Source organism: Saccopteryx leptura, chromosome 12 (genome assembly GCF_036850995.1).
Source record: "Saccopteryx leptura isolate mSacLep1 chromosome 12, mSacLep1_pri_phased_curated, whole genome shotgun sequence".
Taxonomy (NCBI): Eukaryota; Metazoa; Chordata; class Mammalia; order Chiroptera; family Emballonuridae; genus Saccopteryx; species Saccopteryx leptura.
The window spans coordinates 40,387,903-40,415,368 of record NC_089514.1 but is presented as its reverse complement, the minus strand read 5'-3'; the positions used below and the strand labels follow the sequence as shown (position 1 = coordinate 40,415,368).

The following is a 27,466-nucleotide window of genomic DNA, read 5'->3' as shown; positions in this document are numbered from 1 at the left end:
CCACACCAAGACACATCATAATCAAAATTCCAAAGCTAAGAGATAAAGAAAGAATACTAAAAGCTGCAAGAGAAAAACAGTCTATCACCTACAAAGGAACTCCCATAACAATGACATCTGACTTCTCAACAGAAACACTGGAGACCAGAAGGGAATGGCAAGAAATATTCAAAGTAATGCAGAACAAGAACCTACAACCAAGACTTCTTTACCCAGCAAGACTATCGTTTAAGATTGAAGGAGAAATAAAAAGCTTCCCAGACAAAAAAATAAAAATAAAAAAATTAGGAATTCATCACAACCAAATCAATGCTGCAAGAAATGTTAAGGGGTCTGCTGTAGAAAGAACAAAGTGGGAGAAAAAAAATAGTAAAAGAGGAATGTAGATTTAGAGAAAAAATGATAATAAACAACTACATAGCAATAAAAACCTTAAATGTAAATGAATTAAATGCTCCAATCAAAAGACATAGGGTAGCTGAATGGATACGAAAACAGGACCTGTACATATGCTATCTACAAGAGACACACCTCAAAACAAAAGATACATATAGAATGAAAAATAAAAAAACAGAAATAAATATTTCATGCAAATGAAAATGAAAAAAAAGCTGGGGTAGCAATACTTATATCTGACAAAATAGACTTTAAAATAAAGACTATAATAAGAGATAAAGAAGATTACTACATAATGATAAAGGAAACAATCCAACAGGAAGAGATAACCATTATAAATATCTATGCATCTAATATAGGAGCACCTAAATATATAAAGCAGACTTTGGTGGACATAGAGGGCGAGATCAACAGCAATATTATAATAGTAGGGGATTTCAATACCCCACTAAAATCACTGGATAGATCCTCAAGAAAGAAAATTAACAAAGAAACAGAATTAAGGGATACACTAGATCAACTGGATTTAGTAGATACCTTCAGAACCTTTCATCCTAAAGCAGCAGAATATACATTCTTTTCAAGTGCTCATGGTACATTCTCTAGAATAGACCACATATTAGGACATAAAATGAGTCTCAACAAATTAAAGAAAATTGAAATCAAGCATCTTCTCTGACCACAATGACATGAAACTAGAAATCAACTACAATAGAAAACTGAAAAACACTCAAACACTTGGAAACTAAACAGCATGCTATTAAATAACAAATAGGTCTAGAATAAGATCAAGGAAGAAATAAAAAAATTCTTTGCAACAAATGAAAATGTGCATACAAGTCAAAATCTAATGGACACAGCAAAAGCAGACCTGAGAAGGAAGTTCATAGCATTACAGGCATACCTTAAGAAGCTAGGAATAGCTCATATAAACAACTTAATCTTGCAACTAAAAGAGCTAGAAGAAGAACAGCAAGTAAAGCCTAGAGGAAGTAGAAGGAAAAAAATAATAAAGATCAGAGCAGAAATAAATGACATAGCAACTAAAAAAAAACAATACAGAGGATTAATGAAATCAAGAGCTGGTTCTTTGAAAAGGTAAACAAGATTGATGAACCTTTAGCCAGACTCATCAAGAAAAAAAGAGAGAGAACTCAAATAAATAAAATTAGAAACAAGAGTGAAGAATTAACGGACACAGCAGAAATACAAAGGATTGTAAGAAAATACTACGAAGAACTGTATGCCAAAAAGTTAGACAACCGAGGAAATGAACAAATTCCTTGAAAAATATAATCTTTCAAAAATCAATCTGGATGATCAGAAAACCTAAATAGACTGATTATAACAAATGAGATAGAAACAGTTATCAAAAAACTCCCAACAAAAAAAGTCCTGGGCCAGATGGCTTCACAGGCAAATTCTACCAAATATTCAAAGAAGAACTAACTTTTATCCTTCTCAAGCTATTTCAAAAAATTCAAGAGGAGGGAAAACTTTCAAGTTCATTTTATGAGATGAGCATAATTCTGAATCTAAAACTAGACAAAGAAAACACAAAGAAAGAAAACTAATATCCCTAATGAATTTAGATGCTAAAATTCTCAACAAAATATTAGCAAATCGAATACAGCAGTACATGAAAAAAATCATACATCATGATCAAGTGGGATTTATTCTGGGGAGGCAAGGCTGGTACAATATTCACAAATCAATCAATGTGATTCATCACATAAACAAAAGAAAGGAGAAAAAGCACATGAATAAAAAGCTGTAGAATAATATCAGTCAGGGGTAAAGCAGATGTTCAGCCTTAGTTCATCCTAGCTTGATGCCTGTGTTGGTGACCAGAGCTGTTTCATGCCTGGGGCGCGCGCGCACACACACACACACACACACACAAAGAGCAAAGGAAAAAAAAATTGAGAAAAGAGGAATGTAGATTTAAAGAAAAAATGGCAACAAATAAGTACATTTCAATAATAACCTTAAATGTAAATGGATTAAATGCTCCAATCAAAAGACATAGGGTAGCTGCATGGATATGAAAACAGGACCCATAGATATACTGTCTAGAAGAGACCCACCTCAGAACAAAAGATACACATAGACTGAAAGTGAAGAAATGGAAAAAAGTATTTCATGCAAACGGACATGAAAAAAAAAGCTGGGGTAGCTATACTTATATATGACAAAATAGACTTTAAAACAAAAGCTATATAGTAAGAGATAAAAAAAATATCACTACATAATGGTAGAGGGAGCAATCCAACAGGAGGACATAACCATTGTAAATATTTTTGTGCCTAATATAGGAGTACCTAAATATATAAAGCAGATTTTGATGTACATAAAAGAGATCAACAGCAATACTATAATAGTAGGAGATTTTAATACCCCACTAATATCAATGGATAGATCCTCCAGACAGAAAATTAACAAAGAAACGGCAGCCTTAAATGACACAATAGATCAACTGAATTTAATTGATATCTTCAGAACTTTTCACCCCAAAACAACAGAATATACATTTTTCTCAAGTGCTCATGGTACAGTCTCTGGATAGACCACATGTTAGGACACAAAACTAGTCTAAATAAATTTAAGAAGACTGAAATCATATCAAGCATCTTCTCTGATCACAATGGCATGAAACTAGAAATCAACCACAATAGAAAAACTGAAGAACATTCAAACACTTGGAGGTTAAATAGCATGTTATTAAATAACCAATGGGTTAACAATGAGATCAATAAATAAAATATTTTCTTGAAACAAATGAAAATGAACATACAACTCAAAATTTATAGGACACAGCAAAAGCAGGCCTGAGAGAGAAGTTCATAGCATTACAGGCATACCTTAAAAAGCTAGAAAAACCTCAAATAAACAACTTAACCCTGCATCTAATAGAACTAGGAAAAAAAAAAACAAGTAAAGCCCAGTGAAATAGAAAGAAGAAAATAATAAAGATCAGAGTGGAAATAAATGACATAGAGGCTATAAAAAAATTATAGAAGATCAATGAAATCAAGAGCTGGTTCTTTGAAAAGGTAAACTAGACTGATGAACCTTTAACCAGACTCATCAAGAAAAAAAGAGAGGACTCAAATAAATAAAATTAGAAATGAAAGTGGAGAAGTAACAACTGACACTGCAGAAATACAAAGATTGTAAAAAAAATACTATGAAGATCTGTATGCCAAAATTGAGACAACCTAGGTGAAATGGATAAATTCCTAGAAACATATAATCTTCCAAAACTCAATCTGGAAGAGTCAGAAAACCTAAGTGGACCAATAACAACAAATGGAATTGAAACAGTTATCAAAACATTCCCAGCAAACAAAAATCCTGGACCGGATGGCTTCCAAGGAGAATTTTACCAAACATTCAAAGAAGAACTAGCATTTATCCTTCTCAAGCTATTTCAAAAAATGTAAGAGGAAGGAAGACTTCCAAGCTCCTTTTATGAGGCAAGCATGATTCTCATTCCAAAATGTGGTAAAGACACTACAAAGAAAGAAAACTATAGGCCAATATCACTGATGAACTTAGATGCTAAAATTCTCAACAAAATATTAGCAAACCAGATCCAGCAATACATGAAAAAAATCATACATCATGTTCAATTAGAATTTATTCTGGGGAGGCAAAGCTGGTACAATATTTGCAAATTAATAAATGTGATTCATCACATAAACAAAAGGAAGGATAAAAATCACATGATAATATCAATAAATGTAGAAAAAGCATTTGATAAAATCCAGCACCCAGTTATGATCAAAACTCTCAGCAAAGTGGGAATACAGGGAACATACCTCAAAATGATAAAGGCCATCTATGACAGACCCACAGCCAACATCATACTCAATGGGAAAAAATTAAAAGCTATACCCTTAAGATCAGGAACAAGGCAGGGGTGCCCCCTTTCACCACTCTTATTCAACATAGTTGTGGAAATCCTAGCCACAGCAATCAGACAAGAAGAAGATATAAAAGGCATCCAAATTGGAAAAGAAGAAGTAAAACTATCATTATTTGCTGATGATATGATACTGTACATAGAAAACCCTAAAGTCACAGTAAAAAAACTACTGGATATGATAAATGAATTCAGAAAGGTGGCAGGATATAAAATTAATACTCAAAAATTAGAGGATTTTTATACACCAACAATGATCTGAAAAAGAAATTAAGAAAACAATCCCCTTCGCTATTGCAACAACAAAAAATAAGGTACCTAAGTAAATTTAGCCAAGGAGGTACTCAGAAAATTATAAAACATTGATAAAAGAAATCAAGGGTGATACAAACAAGTAGAAGCATATACCGTGTTTATGGTTAGGAAAATAAACAACATTAAAATGTCCATATTACCGCCTGACCAGGTGGTGGTGCAGTGGATGGAGCATCGGACTGGGATGCAGAGGACCCAGGTTCGAGACTCCGAGGTCGCCAGCTTGAGCGCGGGTTCACCTGGTTTGAGCAAAAGCTCACCAGCTTGGACCCAAGGTCGCTGGCTCGAGCAAGGGGTTGCTCAGTCTGCTGAAGGCTCGCAGTCAAGGCACATATGAGAAAGCAATCAATGAACTACTAAGGTCTCGCAATGAAAAACTGATGATTGATGCTTCTCATCTCTCTCCATTCCTATCTGTCCCTGTCTATCCCTCTCTCTGACTCTCTCTGTCCCTGTAAAACAAACAAACAAACAAAGTTGTTGTTTTTTTAAAAAGTTCCTATTACCCAAAGCAATGTATGTATTCAATGCAATTCCTATTAAAATATCAATGACATACTTTAAATATATAAAACAAATATTCCAAAAATTCATATGGAACCAAAAGGAACATGAATAGCCTCAGCAATCTTGAAAAAGAAGAATAAAGTCGGTGGTATCACACTTCCATATATCAAGTTATACTACAAGACCATTGTACTCAAAACAGCCTGGTACTGGCATAAGAACAGGCATGTAGATCAATGGAACAGAACAGAGAACCCAGAAATAAACACACACCTTCATGGACAATTGATATTTGACAAAGGAGGTAATAACATACAATGGAGTAAAGACAGTCTCTTTAACAAATGGAGTTGGGAAAATTGGACGGCTACCTACAAAAAAATGAAACTAGACCACCAACTTACATCATTCACAAAAATAAACTCAAAATGGATAAAAGACTTAAATGTAAGCCGTGAAACCATAAGCATCTTAGAAGAAAACATAGGCAGTAAGCTCTCCAACATCTCTCATAGCTATATATTTGCTGATTTATCTCCACAGGCAAATAAAATAAAAGACAGGATAAACAAATGGGACTATATCAAACTAAAATACTTTTGTACAGCTAAAGACATTATGAACAGAATAAAAAGCCAAACCCCACAATGGGAGAACATATTCAACAATACGACTGATAACGGGTTAATAGCCAAAATTTATAAAGAACTTGTAAAACTCAATACCGGGAAGACAAACAATCCAATCAAAAAATGGGCAAAAGAAATAAATAGACACTTCTCCAAAGAGGACATACAGATGGCCAATAGACAGATGAAAAAATGTTCAACATCACTAATCATCAGAGAAATGCAAATTATTTAAAATTGAAGAAGAAATAAACAGCTTCCAGGAAAAAAAGTAATTTAAGAAATGTATTACAACCAAATAAGTACTGCAAAAAATGTTAAGGGGCCTGTTATAAAAAGAGCAAAGGAGCCCTGGCTGGTTGGCTCAGTGGTAGAGCGTCGGTCTGGTGTGCAGAAGTCCCGGGTTCGATTCCCGGCCAGGGCACACAGGAGAAGCACCCATCTGCTTCTCCACCCCTCCCCCTCTCCTTCCTCTCTGTCTCTCTCTTTCCCTCCCGCAGCCAAGGCTCCATTGGAGCAAAAGATGGCCCGGGCGCTGGGGATGGCTCCTTGGCCTCTGCCCCAGACGCTAGAATGGCTCTGGTCGCTACAGAGTGACGCCCTGGATGGGCAGAGCATCGCTCCCTGGTGGGCATGCCGGGTGGATCCCAGTCGGGTACATGTGGGAGTCTGTCTGACTGCCTCCCCATTTCCACTGGAGTAAAAATTAAAAGCAATCCCCTTAAGATCAGAAAAAAGGCAGGGATGCCCCGTTTTACCACTCTTATTCAATATAGTTCTGGAAGTCCTAGCCACAGCAATCAGACAAGTGTAAGGTATTTTTCCCCACCGAGAAGGAAGGAAGGGGCCGGAGCCACAAAGTGTGGAATAGTAAAAGGCTTTATTGAGTACAGAGCACACATCCCCCTGGCGAGGGTCCCTGGCCCCGAGGAAAGATGGAGGCCAGGGAAGTCGCAAGTGGTGACCCGTGTGGGAGATATTTAAAGGGTTCCTAGGATGGTCAAGCTAATATGATGTGGTGAAATCTCACTGGCTGGCAGACGGTCGCTTTTCTCCAAAGGACTCTTGGGAAGTTTCTTTTGGTGCGCTTGGTTGTGGGCGGTCCTAACCAAAGTTTGTGGGTCTGACCTTTCCCATTATCCGCCGACCTTACATTCTGACCTATTGTGTTAAATAAAAAAGGGACGCTGTTTATTCATCTGGCTACTTCCTGCTGATTAGGGGCATCATGTGGAGGGGGAGATCAGAAGGTGGTGGCTTTGAGGGGTGTCAGGAGGAACATCTGTTTGGCCGTGAGTTGAGAAATTCACAGATGCGGTCCTGTAAGAAATTTTTAAAAAGAGGAGTAATAGGGGGATTTCCAGGGTTCAGCCTTTTGGTGAGCTGGAGATGAATGGAGTCCAGTGGTTCCGACTGCCAGTGGTCCTGTATGGAGGCAAGCTTGAGGCAAAACTGCATGTCAGGAGTGGTGTAAAAAGGGGAAAGGAAAGGATCCCATCCATTCCCATAACTGAGACCTCTGAGGGAACTAGAGGTCCAGAGTGTGATGGCAAAACAGAGAAGGTAGCCCCCGTGTCCACAAGAAATGAGATGGACTTACCCACTTGTTGCAGCATACCCTGGGTTCTCCGAGTCCAGGCCATGTCCTAGGAGTTTGAGGGATGTATCCACCTGGCTGGATTGGACTCCTATTCGGGCGGCTTGTCCTCCACGTAGAGGCGCTGAGGAGAAACCTATTACCCAAAGGGGCAATGACTCTGCCAGTGACTGGACTGCTTCCCGTCAGGGCAGGGCTCAGTGGGCAGCTGTGGGCAGGGGCCCTTCCAGGACCAGTGGTCCTGCTTGCCACACTTAAAGTAAGCTGCTGGTGGGGTTTCTCTTCGTGGCTTGGATTTGGGTCGGGTGCTTCCTGTGCCTTGCCTCTGTTGTTCTACTGGCCTCAGGGCTGCCACAAGAGCCAGGGTTTGGAGTGTTACCTTCTGCTGGATGTGGGCCTGGCAAACAGCCTTGGCCTGTTTCTACTAGGTGGGACCATTAAAAACTTTAAATGCCATGTTCACAGGTCCTGGATAGGGGTTTGGAGGGGTTGAGAATAAGAGGAGGAGGGCTCATGTGGAGCCCGGCACCCAGATCCAGCAGGAAATGCTGGAGCCAAAGGCAGGACAGGGCCAGAACTTCCTGCAAGAAAATTGGGGTTGGACGTCCTGAAAACCAGTGTAAGAGCCAATGCCAGGCTGAGAATGGCCTGACAGAGGAGGGGTTTAAGAACACAGTGGAGAAGGGAAGGGCCCCTGACCAGCAGGGGAGGAGAAAGAGAGATGGTAGTGGTGAATAAGAAACAGAATTTTGCAAAGGGAGGGGAGGGGGCTCTCAGAGGGAAGAGGCCCAAGCACAAAAGATGTCTGCAGAGGGACCAGAGAGAAGTCCCGAGAGAGGGGCGCCTCCGGGGGTCAGGCAGGAGGGAAAGAGAGTTGGGAGTCCTTGGAGAAGAAAAGATTAAGAGTGGAGGTTTTAGGTGAGGTTTCTCTGGCCAAAAAACGGACCTGCATGGTGGAACAGGCAGCACAGAGATTAAGGACGGGTGCGCAAATAATTAGAAGCCGTGTATGTAAGGGATCTCCAATCAGTTCCCAGCTTTTTTGGTGATAGTTAAATTGGTGAGGGTGTTAACACCAAAAGTCCCTTCAGGAGGCTAATTCAGTGGGTTCTGTGGCCTGGCCACAGCGGAGAAGAAGAACAGTTTCTTCTTCTTATGGAGGGAGATTCCTGTGCCCCCATGGCTGCCCTCAGTCTTCAGAGTGGTCAGATTTGAGCATTAGTATCCTAAAAACTCAAGCTCTGGCCACAGATGGAAAAGGTAAAATGGATGTGCTCGGGACATCTCCACAAGCACACTCACTCGGGACGGAAAAGACTTCCCTGACATAGCTACGGTTTCGGACAGGGGGTCTCAGCAGAAAGAACTGAAGGGAAGGCTGGAGGCAGGGGACTTACCGCACCATGCACTGAAGTGGGTGGAAGGTCGGAGGTCCTGGTTCTTTCTCAGAGGGGATGGGAAGAGGAGCGGTCCTTGCGGACTTCAAACTTCTTCTGGGTTTTCAGCACCAAAATGTAAGGTATTTTTCCCCCGCTGAGAAAAAAGGAAGGGGGCCAGAGCCACAAAGTGTGGAAATAGTAAAAGGCTTTATTGAGTACAGAGCACGCATCCCCCTGGCGAGGTTCCCTGGCCCTGAGGAAAGATGGAGGCCTGGGAAGTCACAAGTGGTGACCTGTGTGGGAAATATTTAAAGGGTTCCTAGGGTGGTCGAGCTAATATGACGTGGTGAAATCTCACTGGCTGGCAGACGGTTGCTTTTCTCCAAAGGACTCCTGGGAAGTTTCTTTTGGCATGCTTGGTTGTGGGTGGTCCTAGCCAAAGTTCGCGGGTCTGACCTTTTCCATTATCCACCGACCTTACAACAAGAAGAAATAAAAGGCATTCAAATTGGAAAGGAAGTAAAAATATCGTTATTTGCTGATGACATGAAACTGTACATAGGAAACCCTAAAGTCTCAGTCAAAAAACTACTAGACCTGATAAATGAATTTGGCAAGGTGGCAGGATATAAAATTAATATTCAGAATTCAGTGGCATTTTTATAAACCAACAATAAACTGTCTGAAAGAGAAATTAAGGAAACAATTCCCTTCACTACTGCAACAACAAAAATAAAGTACCTTAGAGTAAATTTAACCAAGGAGGTAAAAGACTTGTACTTGAAAAATTATAAAACATTGAAAAAAGGAATTATGGAAGATACAAACAAGTAGAAGCATATACCATGCTCATGGTTAGGAAGAATAAACATCATTAAAATGTCTATATTACCCAAAGCAATTTATAAATTCAATGTAGTACCTATTAAAATACCAATGACATACTTCAAAGATATAGAACACATATTCCAAAAATTTATATGGAACCAAAAAAGAACTTGAATATCCTCAGCAATCTTAAAAAAGAAGAATAAAGTGGGAGGTATCACACTTCCTGATATCAAGTTATACTACAAGGCCATTGTACTCAAAACAGCTTGGTACTGGCATAAGAACAGGCATACAGATCAATGGAACAGAACAGAGAACCCAGAAATAAACACACACCTTTATGGTTAATTGATATTTGACAAAGGAGTTAAGAACATACAATGGAGTAAAGACGGCCTCTTTAATAAATGCTGTTGGAAAATCGGACAGGTACATGCAAAAAATGAAACTAGACCACCAACTTATACCATTCACAAAAATAAACTCAAAATGGATAAAAGACTTAAATGTAAGTCATGAAATCATAAACATCTTGGAAGAAAATATAGGCAGTAAACTCTTCGATATCTCTTGTAGCAATATTTTTGCCAATTTATCTCCGTGGGCAAGTGAAGTAAAGGACAGGATAAACAAATGGGACTATAGCAAACTAAAAAGCTTTTGCACAACAAAAGACATCATTAACAAAATTAAAATACAACCCACACAGTGGGAGAACACATTCGCCAATTCGTCTGGTAAGAGGTTAGTAACCAGAATTTATAAAGAACTTTTAAAGCTCAACACCAGGAAGGTAAACAATCCAAATAAAAAATGGGCAAAAGACCTGAGTAGACACTTCTCCAAAGAGGACATACAGATGGCAAATAGGCATTTGAAAAAATGTTCAACATCACTAATCACCAGAGAAATGCAAATTAAAACCACAATGAGATACCACCTCACACCTGTCAGAATGGTTTTCATTAACAAAACAACACACAATAAGTGCTGGCCAGGGTGTGGAGAAAAGGGAACCCTCCTGCTCTGCTGGTGGGAGTGCAGACTGGTGCAGCCAGGGTGGAGAACTGTATGGAGTTTCCTGAAAAAATAAAAAATGAAACTGCTCTTTGACCCAGCTATCCTTCTTTTAGGAATATATCCTAAGAATACTAAATCACTGATTTAAAAGGAGAAATGCACCCCCACGTTTATTGCAGCATTGTTTACAATAGTCAAGATCTGGAAACAGCCCAAGTGTCCATCAGTGGACGAATGGATTAAAAAGCAGTGGTACGGCCGTGGCCGGTTGGCTCAGTGATAGAGTGTCGGCCTGGTGTGCAGGAGTCCCAGGTTCGATTCCTGGCCAGGGCACACAGGAGAAGCGCCCATCTGCTTCTCCATCCCTCCCCCTCTCCTTCCTCTCTGTCTCTCTCTTCCCCTCCCACAGCCGAGGCTCCATTGGAGCAAAGATGGCCTGGTTGCTGAGGATGGCTCTGTGGCCTCTGCCTCAGGCACTAGAATGGCTCTGGATGCAACAGAGTGACGCCCCAGAGGGGCAGAGCATCGCCCCCTGGTGGGCATGCCAGGTGGATCCCGGTCGGGCACATGCGGGAGTCTGTCTGACTGCCTCCCCATTTCCAGCTTCGGAGAAATGCAAAAAAAAAAAAAAAAAAAAAAAAAAGCAGTGGTACATATACACAGTGGAATTCTAGGCAGCCGTGAAAAAAAGGAAATCTTACCTTTTGCGACAGCATGGGTGGATTATTATGCTAAATAAAATAAGTCAGGCAGAGTAAAACAAACATAATATGATCTCACTTATATGTGGAATCTAATAAACAAAGTGAACTGTGGAATGGAATAGAGGCAGAGGCAGGGTCACAGGGAGCAGAGGGAGAGCAGTCAGAGGGAAGGGGGAAGAGGGGATGGGATCAGAGAAGGTGAAGGGATTAGTGAAATTCTATACATAACACAGAGATACAGATAACAGGATGGCAAATCTTGGAAGGAAGATGGGAGGGCGATGGGGGTGGAATGGGGTAGAAATAGGAACACAGGGGTGAGGGTGTTATATTGAGTGGGACACTTGAATCCATGTAAACACAATAAATTAATAAAAATAAATAAATTATACCTTAATTTAAACACCGGCCGAGAGCCGCTGCAGTGCTGTGAAGTCTGGAAGGTGGCTTCTGCGGTGTCTTGAGGAGTTGGCTGAGGAGGGAGCACTTCCAGTTGTGCAGAAAGTGTTAATGAAGTATTCAACAATTGTGCTGGAACTAACAGCTGCACAGAGAGCTGACAGCCAGCCTCAGGAGCAGTGAACATGAGCTAGAAGGAACCTTTCTCAGACTAGAAAAAGGTAATAACAGTTTAGGAAGTAAATATATGATGGCCTTTGACTTCGACATTTTATTTTGGGCTCATGGGGGTACTAAACGACATATTTTGCTCTGTACAAGGAGAAAGGAGATGGGTTAATTTGCTATTGATCAAACCTGTGCTTCTCAACCATGGCTATAAAGTGAATCAAGGGGAACTTAAGAAAAACAGATCTGTGTCCCACCCCCTAAAAGGTTGATGTGTTTGGCCTGGAGTGTGGCCCGGGGACCAGGCTTTCAAAGCCCACAGGTGATCTCATGTACAGGCAGGGCGAGACCGCTGCTTTACAAGTGTCCCAAACTTCCCAAGTCTCTCCGAGTTTTGGATTCTGTGGGTCTGGGTGGGCCTGGGAATCTGCGTATTTGCCAAATACCCTGGGTGACTCTTCTTATCAGAAAGGCTGTGAACACTGGTTTATGATTGTTTCTCAGAGGGTGTTCAGTCCCCTGAATGAGAATACATGTAGGCTACTTTTTAAAATGCAGATTCTTAAACGCTGCATCAGAATGCTGAATTGGAGCACCCTTCCCGAGTGATTTGGATGCTCTCTACCCTTAGAGATTGACTGAACTGAGAAAACAAGCACAGACTTTCATAGACGCTAAAGTATGTGCATGAAGCCACCTACGCTTGGTTTGTGCCTGTCGTCTTACCTGGTGGGTTCCAGGAGTCACTCCGCTGGTAGCAGCAAGTAGAGGAGGAGGACGAATTAAAACCAGTTCTAGGCCCTGGCCGGTTGGCTCAGTGGTAGAGCATCAGCCTGGTGTGCAGGAGTCCCAGGTTCGATTCCTGGCCAGGGCACACAGGAGAAGCACCCATCTGCTTCTCCACCCCTCCCCCTCTCCTTCCTCTCTGTCTCTCTCTTCCCCTCCCGCAGCCGAGGCTCCATTGGAGCAAAGTTGGCCCAGGCGCTGAGGATGGCTTCGTGGCCTCTGCCTCAGGCGCTAGAATGGCTCTGGTTGCAACAGAGCAACGCCCCAGATGGGCAGAGCATTGCCCCCTGGTGGGCATGCTGGGTGGATCCCGGTCGGGCGCATGCGAGAGTCTGTCTGACTGCCTTCCCGTTTCCAACTTCAGAAAAATACAAAAACAAAAACAAACAAACAAAAACACAGTTCTAGGCCATCTTCACAAATTCCAACTCCTTTAAAATGACAAATCCTACAATCCTTATCTGGCTTAATGAAGTGGCACTGTGTCACAGATGATGTAAAATTGAGGCTAATGCAGGAACCACTGGTATTTGCTTCCTCGTTTTTAGAGAAATTTTAAAAACATGTGGTTGTTCATTTTTGAAACCAGCACTGCCCAAAAAAGCTGAAATTGAAGTCAGATATATATAATTTTAAATGTTCTAGTAGCCCCATTAAAAAAAGTAAAATGAGATAGATGAAATGAATTTTAATACAGTTTAAGTCAGTATATGTGAACGATATATTATCATTTCAACATATAAGCAACATAAAACAATTCATGCAATGTTTTACATCCTTTTTTATAGTAAGTCTTTGGACTCATGTATTCACATATGCAGCTCATCTCCTTTCGCCAGCCACGCGGCAAATGCTCAGCAGTCACAGGTGCCCATGGCTGATGTCTTCTGTGTTAGACAGTGCAGGCTTTGATCCAGCGTCAGCAACCCCCTCCCTGTGCGCCTTCTGTGTTGTGATGGGTTGCAGGTGATGCATGCCCAGAGGCGGGCATCTGCAGTGCGCTCAGAATATAAAGACATGCAGGATGGTCTGTATGTGAATAACCAGCATTCCTTCCCCGTTCCACTGCCCCCTGCCCTTTCTCCTCCTGAAGGAAGCTCCAAGCAACCCAATCCTTCCCACCCACTGCCACACTCTCCTCTCCTTCTGCTTTGGAAATAGCCACAGTAGCTGCTGCACAGCCTCCTCAGAGACTCTAAGGACGTTAATCAGTTTCACAGCTGGAGGCAAAGTGATCTAGTGCAGCAATTCCTCCATTGCAGCTTTCTCTTGGCCTTTCCATTCGGGAAGGACTGTTGCATAAAGTGAACTGTGCTTTGTTTTCACCAGGGCAGACAAAGGATTAAATCAAAAGAGCAATAACCTTGCTAGTAGCTGGGCTACCAGGAGGGCAACAGGGAGAGTAATTCTCTCTCCGCCTCCATCTTGCTCATGGCTCTGAGATGTGGCAGTGGGCAGTATCTTTTAATATTCTTGAGTATAAAGTAATTGTTATGAAATGGGACTTTTCAGATCCATTGAGCATCCCTTATTTCAAGATGAGAAAGGGAAAGGAGGAGGTTGCCTGAGCCAGGTGACTAGTGAGAACTGAGTTCTCTGACTCAACTCCTGTTTGATAGAATCCATCAGAGTTCGAAAGACCAGTATAACAGGCTTTAATGAAAGAAAACCTGCGGGGCTGTCTCGTAAGCTCTGGCTACAGTCTTAGGCCACGTTTAAGGGTTAGGGTAAGGAAGTAAGAAGGGTGGCAGGGCATTTGCTGATTGGCTGCCACTATCTCTGGGCATAGGGGTACTTTTTCTTAATTTCGGATGTTGGTGCATTTTCAATTGTCAGCAGTTTCAACCGTCCATGACTTCTCAGAATTGTGATATCGGACATTCCTTTGTGGTTGGTCACCTGCCTCAAGCCCTGAAATGAAATTCATTCTGGCAGGGTTAAAGAAATGAAACCTAAGATTCCCGACAATTTGATATATTTATATAAAAAGGAGAAAGAATGATTCCCAGAGAGGCTCAAGGGAAAGGGGACAGAGCTCATCATCTTCTGTAACTTCTTCCTGCTGAGTAGGGGCGGTGAAGGGTGATAGTCTCTCTAAGGATTACTCTCAGTGAGGGGTAGAGAGGTGCAGTGATGGTTTCCTGCCGGGTAGGGGTATATTAACAAGGGTCCAGATTTTTCTGTTTCACGAGGGCAGGTTTCAGGATTGGTGTGTAGGGCTAGGTAGATTTCTCCAATTTTCTGATTGGCGAAGGCCTGCATGTGGTTCTGTAAGGAACTAGTGAACAGACGTAAGAGGCAGGGTCCAAAAGCTAGAATAATAAATAGGAAAGTGAGTGGACCAATGAAAGGCAATAGCCAAGACACCCAGTTTGTGCGAAACCACTGATTCCATGATTCGGTTTGTTTTTCACAAATTCGCTGGGCTCGTTCTTTTAATTTGGTTGCCGCGTCTCTAACTAGCCCTGACTGGTTAAGGTAAAAGCAACACTGTTCTCCTTGAAAGACACAAATACCTTCTTTTTCTGCTGTTAAGAGATCAAGTCCTCAGCGATTTTGTAGCATGACAGCGGCTAGGGAATCAATTTGATCCTGGAGTTTTACTAAGGTGGAGGCAATTTCTTCCAGGGAGATTTGGAGGTCTTCAGAGAGAGTGGTAATAAGACAGGGCAGTGGCCAGTCCCCCAGCCCCTAGACCTACTCCTGTAGAGATTTTTAAAGCGACAAGAAGAGGGATTACCTGTACAGCTCGTTTGGTCCTTATATTGACGGATAGTGTACTAGGAATTGGAAGAAGCTCATGGGTTGGGATTAGGTCGATATTTGGGGTGAAATAGACTAGGGTACAGGTTCCTGTCCAATTAGTAGGGAGACACATATAGGTGTTGGTCTCACATAAGTAGAAAGCCCCTGATTGGGTGAGGCAAGCTGAGAGGTAAATAGAGAATAGATGGACAAGGGGTCAGTTTCATCCATATGGCTCTGAACTCCAGACGGTCAAGGTGGAAGAAAGTGCAGCCGCAAGTAGGGGGAAGACATGCTCAGAGGCCTGTGTTGAGCATTGCAACTGTGTGGTAGGGGTAGTGAGCCAGGGATATAGCCGTGTGGTGGGATAGGAGCATTTATGTTGTGAAGCTGTAAGAGTAGAGGAGCCTGTGAATGGAACAGAGTTAGAAAATAATTCCATTTGCTTCTGGAGAGACTTTCTAGTTAACTGAATGGTTCTAATAGTTTTTTGGAAATTGAATAGTTATTGTGGTGTTGCAGAGGTTAGAGGGGAGGTGACCAGCTGGGATGTCACCTGAGTCTTGAAGCATAGGAGAGCAGGTGAAAGGAGAGGGGTATTTAAAGTCACTGGTCCTTGAGCAGGAGAGTTTTGGGGTTTTAATTTGTCAAGCTGGGAATAGTAGGTTTAGTATAGCCTGTTTGCTCAGTTTGCTGAGGTGGGGTAATCTCCTATGAGAGTGCTGGCTCTCTCACAGCAGGTGGCCCCTTTCTGAATCTTGTACATAAGAGTGGTGTGAAAGAGATTAGTATTATTAAAAGGAATAGGGAGAGCTGAGTAAGCTGAAGATGACATGGACAGACATATCCAGCAGTCGGCTGCATAGAAAGAGTCTTGATTATGAGATTTTAAAAAGAGTAAGAGAGCTTTCTAGATGTGAGGATTCCAAGAGGGAGGGTATGGGGGCAGAGTATGCCTTTAAGGGTAAGGAGATAAGAAAGAATAGAGCAAGCTGGAATCTCCATCCTGTCTGTCGTCAGGGGGTAATCATAGTTACTCACAGCTCAGGCTATTCTTCTTCTTTTGGGATTTTAATTAGTCTGACCTTGGTGGGCCCTAAGGGGGAGCAGGTGTATCTGGGCGGTGATTCAGGTTGACTGGAAGGGTCATCTGTAGGCATGTGTGGAGATGGAGCTTCTGTTTTCTTTAACTTGGAGACATGAAACTAGGGGGCCTTTCCCTGGAGTTTTGCTGCCATGGAGGTGGTGAGGATAACCTTGGGATTTACTATGCTGGGTGGGAAAGGTAAATTTATAACAGAATTGGGCAAATCTGGCTGGCTGAGAAGCAATAACAGGGCCCACTTTGGGGACGGGAGGTGAAAGGAGAGAGAGGCTCTGAATTTTGAGAGTAGATTCCAGCCTAAAATAGGCATGGGGCATTGAGACAAGAGGAATAAAGGAGACACTATACATTAAATAAAGCAACAAAAATTAGACTGTCAATACCCACAGTAGAGATCTTTGAGGGATGAATAGAACTCAAATATTCAAGCAAAGAATAGTAAATGGCCCTTGTGTTCACAAGAAATGAGATCAGATTACCTGCTACTTGGAAGAAATTCCCTAGGCTCATCCACAGTGACGTGAGATGGGGTCAACAGCCCTGGGCACCTTTTAGCCTTCAGTGGCAAGTCCCAGCAGGTTGGGCAAGGTCAGGTCACAGGTAGCTGGAAAGGGCTGGAAGAAACTGAACCCTCCCTCCATGGAGCAAGGGGGCAGCTTACCTTCTTGTGCCCTTTTTCCCACAGCAAAGGCATGTCCCACGGTGGGGTCAAGAAGCCTGCCAGGCTTTAGCTCAATGACCTTCCTTTCCACTCTTGAAGCAGGGCCCTGATGGAATCCTATGAAGTTCTTAATTACAGATGTTGGTACATTTTCAATTGTCAGCAGTTTCAACCGTCCATAATTTCTCAGAATTGTGACATTAGACATTCCTCTGTGGTTGGTCACCTGCTGCAAGCCCTGAAATGAAACTCATGCCAGCAGGGTTAAAGAAATGAAACCTAAGACTGTTCATCCCCTTCTCCTGTGTTCTAGCAAATTTTGTCTTTGGTGTTCTGCCTCTTTCTTTCCTGAGTGACAGCACCCTTCTGGTTTTCCATGTACTTCCACTACCTAGCCCCCCCCCCCCAACACAGACACAGACACAGACACACACCACTCATTCATTGTGCCCCTGGCATCCACCTGTTAATTTGGGAGCCACCACTGCAGTCTTTGCAAAACACATTCTGCTCCAGGTTCTTGTTAAAATGCTCAAGAAAGGAGAAAGCAGTACTATTGGATGACTCCCATTCCAAATACATCACCACTGATGACTGCTCATACATTGAGAGAGACACTTGCTTGAATAGATGGTGCTATTTTCCTTAAGATTAGTGACACCTAAATCAGAGAACAGAACCCAGGCTGACTATATTTTAAAAACAAAAAGCTGTGTGGCCAGTAGCCACAGCCACCATCACAGCCGTCTGGCCCATGCAGGTTCGCATTTGATTCAGACAGACAGTAATGAAACCATGGAGCCAAGAACTGGTGGGCCATTAGCTTTAATCCTAGCTTTCACCCAGCAGGCAAGAAATACACACAGTGGAAAAACACTTCCCTTTCCATTCAAGGCTTCCAAAGCCACTGACTGCTCCGAGTGTTTCTAGAATCAAAGGTTTCTACCTTACCAGCCTTATTCACCTCTGTTCCCCATCTCCTTTTCTCTGCACAAACTCTGCACAAACCAGCTTCTCCTTCAGCACTCTACCATCTTGGCTGCTTCTCCTCTCTTCCACATGGCTTTCTCTGCTGTCCCACAGCATGGGCTCCTCTGCCCCATTTTATAGTGTAGAAATAGAAAACCTTTAATCTAATACACAAACAAGGAAGTCTCTGATACAAAGTCACTTATCTGAGGCATAATGGGATTCCTCAAAAGGGTGGGAAAGGCTTAGTCTTAAAATAAGCCTTAGGTTATAATGATCCTGCCTGCTTACAGCCTATTCCCCAAACCCAATGCAAACTATAAGTGAGCAAACCTATATATCATATTTACAAACTTATTTGACTGACAAAAGCCAATATATGAGAGGATAGATTCTTCAGCTTTATCAGTAAAAGATTACTATCTATAGCATTTTGCATTTATAAATGGTTCTTTTTTAAAAACATTCAAATACAACAACATGGATGGACCTGGAAACTATTATGCTAAATGAAATAAGCCAGGCAGAGAAAGAAAAATATCATATGACCTCACTCATTTGAGGAATCCAAGGAACAATGTGAACTGAGCAACGGAATTGAGACAGAGATGGGATCAAAGGAACCAGAGGGAAACCGGTCAGAGGGAAAGTGGAAGAGAAGATGGGATCAGAGAAGGGAAAGAGATTAGTGAAATTATATACATAACACAGCATTATAGAGAATAGGACAGCAAATCCTGGAGGGAAGGGGGGAAGGCACTGGGGGGAGGGGGCATGGGGGGGGGCTGAGGGGGAATAGGGGGTGGGGGGAGATATATTCAGTGGAACACTTGAATCTATGTAAACACAAATTAAAGTCATAAATAAAAACAAACAAACAAACAAAACACATTCAAATACTTGCCTGTAACCCACTTAGCATACCTTCATAGCAATACAACATAAATAGACCAAATTAAAGGGCTTAAAGTAGATATTTTTATGGTAATTTTTTTCTCCTAGGCACCCTTCCCTCCATCTCCTGTGGCCACCTCCCACCTCTGAACTGGAATATGGGTGGGAAAAGGAGGAAAGAGAGGAATTAAAGCTTTTATTAAATATTCAGCTTACAGTGAAAAATATAATAGGATTGTGGCATCATATATGTAACTTGTGACAGCTCAGTTGGAAGGTGCTGCCTGTGCTGTTTGTCCTCTGGGTGGGTCTGGGGGCATGTTCTCAGTGGTTTATAGAGTCATTAGCACTTCCAGGAGGATTAAGAGTCTTCCCTTCCTCTGGAAACCTGGTCCCTGGAAGTTGACTGCTGTGTTCTTAGGAAACAGGAGGCTGAATTCTGGTTACTCAATGCCACTTCAGGCCTGAAAGCCACGGAGGGCTGCAAACTGGCCCAGGTTGCCTTCTTATTCACCTGTGACGCCATCTGCAGTGGGGGAGCCAGCCCGGAGGCGGCATGCCCCCCCAGCCTGACATTTCAGGAAGCTGGGCCAGCTCCCGCTCACCGTCCTTTCTCTCTACATTAGTGGCACCACACAGCATGAATGGGGCAGGAAGCCCAGCTAGTCCTCTTCCACACTGAAGCTTTTCTGTCTGCAAACAAACCGCAGCTGCCAAGGGGCTGCAAATAGAGAGACCTGGGGTGATGGTAAAGGAATATTCCCAGCGGGGAAACTGTAGAGCTTGTCTGACAAGCATTTGTTAACCGAATTGATCTGATTACTCAGGACTTTTCTTAGCCAGTACTGGAGCACAGAGGGGCTGCAGATGCTTTTTATTCTATTTAACTTCTGTTTTCCAAGAATGAATATCAAGGGAGCAGCTTTGATTAAACAAGCCCTTAAAAAGGGGAGAGAATGCCAGGTTTTACAGAAAGCTTTCTGAGTTCCTGGCAAATGGCCACATGACACAATAATTTTACTCTACGGATATTATCTCCTTTCTAAGTACAAAACTGCTATTCCCATTAACTAAGCTCATAGGTTCAGGGATAAAGCAAATTAGCCTGGTGATAAAAGGAAAAAAAATCAGGATTCCAGGAAATCAGACTTTTAATAAAAATTCCCCATGTTCTTAGTCCTACAGTTTTAGCCTAGGAAAGCGGCTGCTGTTTATTTTTTTTCTTGCTGAGACTGTAGGCAGAACAGGAGATTTCATAACCAAGTCTGGCATTACCAGATTCAAACAGATTTTTAGAGAAGTTTGGCAAGATTTTTGTTGTTGTAGTTTCAAAGATCTAAAAATATATATATATATTTTAAGATTCTTTAAGGTAGGAATGCTGGTCTCAGATGGGAAATAGGCAAGAAAAAAACACAATATTTAACAAATTTTAGTGAGCATCTATTATGTGTTAGGCAATAGGGATATAGCAGTGAGTAAAATGAAACCCTTCACTCGTGGATCCTACATTTAACTGGACACTAACTGTTAACATATATTGAGAACTTACCATGCACCGACCAGGCACTGTTTTAGAACTTCCATGGTCACCATGTGAGGCATGCCCTATTTTACTACTCTGTGGTACACGAGCTCCCACAGCTGGAAGACGGTAGAACCAGGATTCAGATTCAGCAGTTGTAATGCTAGTGGTGGAGGCCAGGCAGGTTCACATTGGATTTGGGCAGATGGTGGAGGAACTGCAGAGCTGGAAAGCTTTGGACCATTCCTGTTTAATAGATTCTCTCAATGGCAGGAGAGCAAACAGTCAGGGTAAAGCCTCTCCTCATGGTAGTAGGTGAGTGATCAGGAAAACAGCCCCTGACAGTGGTGGGCAAGTGATCTGTGCCTCATGGTGGCAGGCCAGTAATCCACATGAAGGGAAAGTACCTGTAACCTTATGTAGGCTACACACACACGTGGCTCTGCAAAGTGCTCACACACTAATCATGCAAAATGCAAGTGAGCAAGCCCAGCACAGCTGTTTTTCCTACATTAGTCTAGCTCCAAAGCCAGTGAACCTAACTCCACTGCCCCAATTCGTGACTCTTATATTACAGATGGGTCTAAGAGTCCTCCTTCCTGCTTCCCACCACATTCTGTTTATCCTTTTTGGAGTACCTCTCTCACTTCTCTGTATGTTCCCTCATGACCATAAGCTTTTGGAGAGCACAGCTTGTCATAGCCACATCCCAAGACCTTGCACTATTAAGGACCAACCAGAACTGGGGACCTATTTCCTAGAGCATTTCAAAACACACGTGGAAAGGCATCCCCATTTGAGTGCCTGTGGTCAATGCCCTCCTTGGGCCTATAAACCCTTGTATCACATCTAGTGTAAGCCTCTGATCTATAGACATGTGAGGATTCTCTGCAAGGAAGGCTGTGCTCAAAGATGTGGACCTGCTTAGGGTGCAAGCTTTGGCCATTGCTTCCCAGGCTGTGAGCTAGAGAGCTGGTGGGCGCTTGGGATTTAAAGGTGATGCCTCTGAGTGCTGCCAAGGTGCTTGTGAAATTTGAAGGACTGGGAGAAGGGAACTCCTTGGTATTGCCCAAATATTTCCTCTCAAAAATGGGTAGAAACTACCTAAGTGACCAGCAAGAAAGACAGTAGAATACCCCCTACAGTAGAATGCTGTGCTGTCATTAACCAACCAGCTGTAAAGTAAGGTTGAAGACTATGGGGGAAATGCTTACACAATAAATGAAAAGTACAAGATTATTATTTTGATTAGAAGAACATCATCCCAGCTTTTTGATGGGATATGTTTGCATAGAAAAGAACACAAGGCTGTAATGATGAAATTTTACGGGTGACTACAATTGTTTCTTTTTTATACTTTTCTGTCTTTGCCAATTTTTGTGTAAAAGATGTGTTCATCACAACTAGGGAAATGTTGTTAAGTAGTAAACAGAAAGTTAACACTTTAAAAAACGGTTTAAAAACCTTCTATTGCCCCCAGAGGAGACCTTTACTATCTTTTCTGTGCATCTTATCTTCCACGGGGAGCTCAGCTACATGACAGCATCAGGCCTCTGGGTTGAAATCCTCCGCTAGTGTTGCCATTGATTCTAGACTTCAGGGACCATGACTATGGTTGCAACACCTCTGCTGATGATCTTTGGAGATCTAAGGCCTGGAGGAGAGATCATCCCTTATCCTTGTAGGAAATAATAAACCTTTTCACCTTAAAGCCCTTTGGAACAAATGGATATACATGAGAGCCTCAAGTGTGCCTGTGTCCCTTCCCATTTTACAGTGTGCATTGGGATTTAATCCTCACAATCACACGAGCAAGCAGTTGGTGCTATCATCTGTAAATTACAGGAAAAGGAGGGACTTGTCCCAACCAGAACTTGGACTGAGCTCTTTTGATCCAGGTTGTTCGCCTGCATTGTTGATTTCATCACGGGAGCAAGGGACTCAATCTTGATGAGGTCTGTGGAGAGCACAGGGGTGGTCCTCCCATGGGCTGGCCCTTTGTGGGCTGGGCAAGTTAGACTATGTTCCTGTCAGAGCAAGAGGTGCTGGACAGAAGACCATCAAGAGAGCTGGGCTGGGCACTGGAAGACAAGGTGGATGAAGACTCTCAAGTCCCCAAGACCTGGGAAGACTTGACAATGGCCACAATCCTCAGAGCAGATTTTAAAACAGGCCTTCTGGGTCTCCAGACCAACTTCAAGCTGAGGCTCTGCTATGTTTCATTCTCTCTCACACTTGTCCTTCCCTTTGCCCTTTCATCATTTGAATAAGTGCAGCTTACGAACATTTTTGCATCTACACTATCTCCTAAGTTCAGTTAAGTGTAAAGACCAAATCTCATTTGCTTTAGTATTGTCCTATTACACTGGGGAACAATTTTTTTCATTTTCTATTGCATGAGGTTTTAGAACTGTTTCTATATATTTCTGCATCACTGATTCCAAATATGAAATCAGTTTTTTGGTGCATGCTCTAGTTTTTATGCAATTTTAATTTCTTTTTGTTATGGTTAATGGCATGCATTGGTTTTTAAATTGGAGTTAAAGGGCAACGACTCTTGGATTGAACATAACCACAAAACAATTAATGTTTTACAAACATCACTTTTACATAATTGTAGTTGTTTTTAAATGTAAAAAATTATTATCTGTTAAAAGCACCCTTTTAATTTGTTTTACTCGAAGAATCATAGCTTCTTCGAGTAGGCGTAAATGTAAGAATAGTCCTGACACCTTCTGTTATATATGTGGCTGTTACACACTTCAACGTCAAAGGGACAATATTTCATCATTTGTGACACGTGCGTATACTGCTTATTTTCAAGTTTTCCTTGGCAATCAAGACAAGAATTGGGCCCCTCATATTGTGTATCATAATTGTGAAGAAATGCTTTATGACTGGACAAAAGGAAAACGCAAAGGAATGCCTTTTGGTATTCCCATGGTTTGGCGTGGACCACAGCAGTGACTGTTATTTCTGTCTGACCCATACAAAGGGCATCGGCAAGAAATAACAGCATATGATCACATATCCTAATATTCTTTCAGCAATATGACCTATCCCACACTCTGAGACACTCCTGGTTCCAGTTTTCAATGGTTTTATTTGTGCTAAGGACAAAGAAAGTGAACATGGTGATCAAGAATATTTTGATAAGATGTATGAGGAAATGGTTGTAGAATCTGAAGGGACTTCTGATGCCAAGCAGTCATTAACCCCTCAGCAGTTTAGCCAACCCGAACTGAATGACTCAGTAAGAGACTTAGGCCTATCAAAGAAAGCAGCTGAGTTATTAGCCTCCAGGCTTTAAGAAAAGAATGTAATTCACCGGTCAGCTAAAGTATCCCATTTCAGGAAGCATGAACAATTTTTGTGGACTTTTTTTCTGAAGACAAATATTTTGTTTACAGTCATGATATCAGTAGTCTTCTCAGCCAGCTAGGTGTTACCACTTACAGTCCAACAGAATGGCTGCTATTTCTTGAGAGCTCTAAACAGAGTCTGAAATGTGTTCTCCTACACAACGGTAATGTTTATGCAGAGGTTCAAATTGGTTATTCAACTCATCTGTGAGAAGATTATAATGACATAAAAATTTACTGAAGTATGAGGAACACAACTGGATCATTTGTGTGGATCTTAAAATGGTAAATTTCCTGCTAGGACAACAGAGAGGTTTCCCGAAGTATCCTTGCTTTCTGTGTTTGTGGGAAGGCTGAGCTCGGTAGAAACACTGGACACAGAAGGAGTGGCTGAAACATGAAGCTCTGGAAGTAGGGATGCAAAATATTGTGAATGAACCTGTAGTTAATTGAGACAGGATCATTTTTCCCCCACTTCACATCAAACTTGGTTTAATGAAGCAGTTTGTTCAGGCTTTGAATAGAGAAAGTGAATGCTTTCAACATATTATTTCTGCTTTTCATGCCTTGTCTTTCAAGAAGATAAAAGCAGGTGTATTCAATGGACCTCAAATTCAAACCCTCATACATGACGAAGAATTTGCCAGGAAGATGAATAAGGAGGAAAAAGCAGCATGGCAGTCTTTTGTGGCAGTTACAAAGAACTTCTTTGGCAACAAAAAAGCAGAAAACTATGAACTTCTGGTTCAAAGGATGCTGTTGGTTTTCCGTGACATTGGATGTAACATGAGTGTTAAGATTCATTTCCTGAACAGTCACCTTGATAAGTTTCCCGAAAATCTTGGAGCTGTTAGTGATCAGCAGACTACTGCTGGAGCATCAAACGAGATTGTCCTCAACAAGTACACAAATGCAGGAGCTACAAACGCAAATTTTTGCCTGAATAGAATTTAAATAAGTTTTGTGCAAATTTTATGATTAAAATAAGTGTTTTAATATGTTCTATTTTGAAATTGTAGACATATTCTGATGCAATCATATCTTTTAGTGTATTAGTGTATTTACTGCATTATATAAATTATTATATTTTCACAAAGATGATGTCTAAGAAGACATTCTACTTTATTATGCTAAACTAAATGTTGAAAATTTTACAATAAGATGAAAACCTAAAATCTTGAATTGCAAAGAAACTGTAGCTTACAGAGAAAAACTAATGTCATATTTGAGATCAGCACACTCGAATTAGGTAAGAACAAGTGTTTTTGTGGATGCAACCAAAATTTTGTTCCCCAGTGTTACCTACTGTGTGGTAGCTGTGTTTAAACAGTGCTGGTTAAAGCCAGAAGTAGTCCCGGGGGACAGAAGTGAGAATGCATGACAGGGATGAGGAGACTTCGTGACAGGGATAAGGAGACTGGACTCAAGCACAATGCCTAGACAGGGGGCCTTTTATATGCATTCTGTAATTAAAGCAGGATCCAGTGACCAGCTTCTCAGGGTGTGGCAAATCAGGGTCAGAGGCTCAGACCAACAGATCTAGAAGTTTCTTGATTCAAGAACCATTAAGTCTGAAAACTGCCCATTTGGGCCTCATACTGATGCATCAAGAATTCTCCATGGGCCTGACCAGACGGTGGCTCAGTGGATAGAGCAGTGAGATGCAGAGGACCCAGGTTCGAGACCCCGAGGTTGCCAGCTTGAGCACGGGCTCATCTGGTTTAAGCAAAGCTCACCAGCTTGGACCCAAGGTCACTGGCTCGAGCAAGGGGTTACTCGGTCTGCTGAAGGCCACGGTCAAGGCACATATGAGAAAGCAATCAATGAACAACTAAAGTGTTGCAACAAAAAACTGATGATTGATTCTTCTCATCTCTCTCTGTTCCTGTCTGTCTGTTCCTATCTATCCCTCTCTCTGATTCTCAAAAAAAAAAAAGAATTCTCCATGGGCTAAGAATAGAAAATGGAAACTGAACAGATTTGTTGTCTGGGGAAAGATACATAAGTATTCTTAGTTACATTGTTCCCCCCCCCCTCTTTTTTTTTAGTATTTTCTGATTTCTCCCTCAAAAAGCTTCGCCATGTCTGCTAATGGGACCCTCTTCTCCACAATAGAATTTGACTTTGAAGCCGGACATAACAGGTAGGCTTTGCCAATGACCTTGCATGAAGTTCCTTTATCTGAGGGCCAAGGAGACAGCATAGGGCAGGTTGAGGGCAACTAGGGAGGCCCTGAGCAGTTTGCTGCCCTCCTGCCAAGTTCAGAGGGTAGTGAGCCCCAAAGGGGAATAAGGCAGTTATCTGGAAGGCCCCCTTCCCCATCCAAAGTCTTCATCTGCAGATAATAAGAATGAAGGTGTGGGAGAGGGCACCAAAGCATGGGAAAATTGCCTCTGATTCCTTGCTGGCTTGGGAGAGGCAGCTGCCTGAGCTATTTGCTAACATAAAAGCAGCAGGGTGGAGGGAGGCAGGCCTTTGAGCAAAGACGTGGGGAGAGGCCAGTGTTCGTTCGTGGATGAAAACACACAGAACTTGGAGTCAACCCAGGCTTGGTTCTTAGCTCTGCACTGGGTTTGAGAACCAGGGCTAGTTACTTAATCCATGGGAGCATCGGATTCATCATATGGGTGCAATACACACTTTGCAGAGATCTGAGGAGAGATGGAGATTGAGTGTGCAACTTCACAGGGTGAATAGCCATGTGGTAAGGTGAGCTGTGAATAACAACTACAGGATGAGAAGTGTGAGTGGGCTTTCAGAGGCAAGGAAAGAATGGTGGAACTAGCAGCTCTGACTGCAGGAGTATCTGAAGTAGGTGGCAGGAAGAGAATAGACTCTTTCCTCCCTCCTGCCACCCCATTTTTCCAACCTCATTTTGAGGAAGTGTCAGCAAAGCTTGACTCCCTCACTTGGGATGTTCCCCTGACAGGTACCACCTGGTTGTGGAGGTGAGAGATAGCCAGGGGCTCAGAGCATCCGCATCACTGCAGGTGAACATTGTGAACATCAACGATGAAGCCCCGCGCTTCACCAGGTAGGCCTGGGGCACTCGGGGCACTGTGGGCCACAGGTACGTCTCTCTTAGGTGTCAGAGCCACATCAGACACATTCAGTACAAGGCAGAGGGGTGTCCTGCACCGGCCTGGAGAAGAGCTGAGGCCTCCAAGATCTTCACAGTGTTCTTCGCCTGAGCCTCTGGAATCTCAATGAAAGATTTCAGAAATAAACAATTCATAAGGTTTCATTTGCACAGTTCTGAGCAGTGTGCTGAAATCTTGCATTGTCTGCTCCATCGCACCTGGGACATGAATCATCCCTTTGTCCAATGTGTCCATGCTGGACATGATCTCCCCCACCCCTTAGTCACTTAGTAGCCATCTGGGTTGTCAAACAGTCCAGCGATTTTCAACCAGTGTTCCACAAGAGTTTTTAAAACATGCAGTACCTGACTAAATAGTCAGGGGCACTGACTTCTTTTTCTTTAGATTGTCAAAAAAAAAAAAAAAGGCAGTAGCAAACAATAGCTGTCTGGTGTGAATGAATCAAAAT

General features: G+C 42.3%; 1 protein-coding gene across 1 annotated transcript in view; it reads left to right on the top strand.

The window, feature by feature from the left end:
- The window catches only part of CDHR3 (cadherin related family member 3), a 257,056-nt gene that overhangs the window by 174,475 nt on the left and 55,115 nt on the right, over positions 1 to 27,466 (top strand). The window contains exons 7-8 of the mRNA XM_066354381.1: positions 25,966 to 26,060; positions 26,847 to 26,951. Of these exons, the coding sequence (XP_066210478.1) occupies positions 25,966 to 26,060; positions 26,847 to 26,951 (200 nt within the window). The remainder of the gene's footprint in view (positions 1 to 25,965; positions 26,061 to 26,846; positions 26,952 to 27,466) is intronic.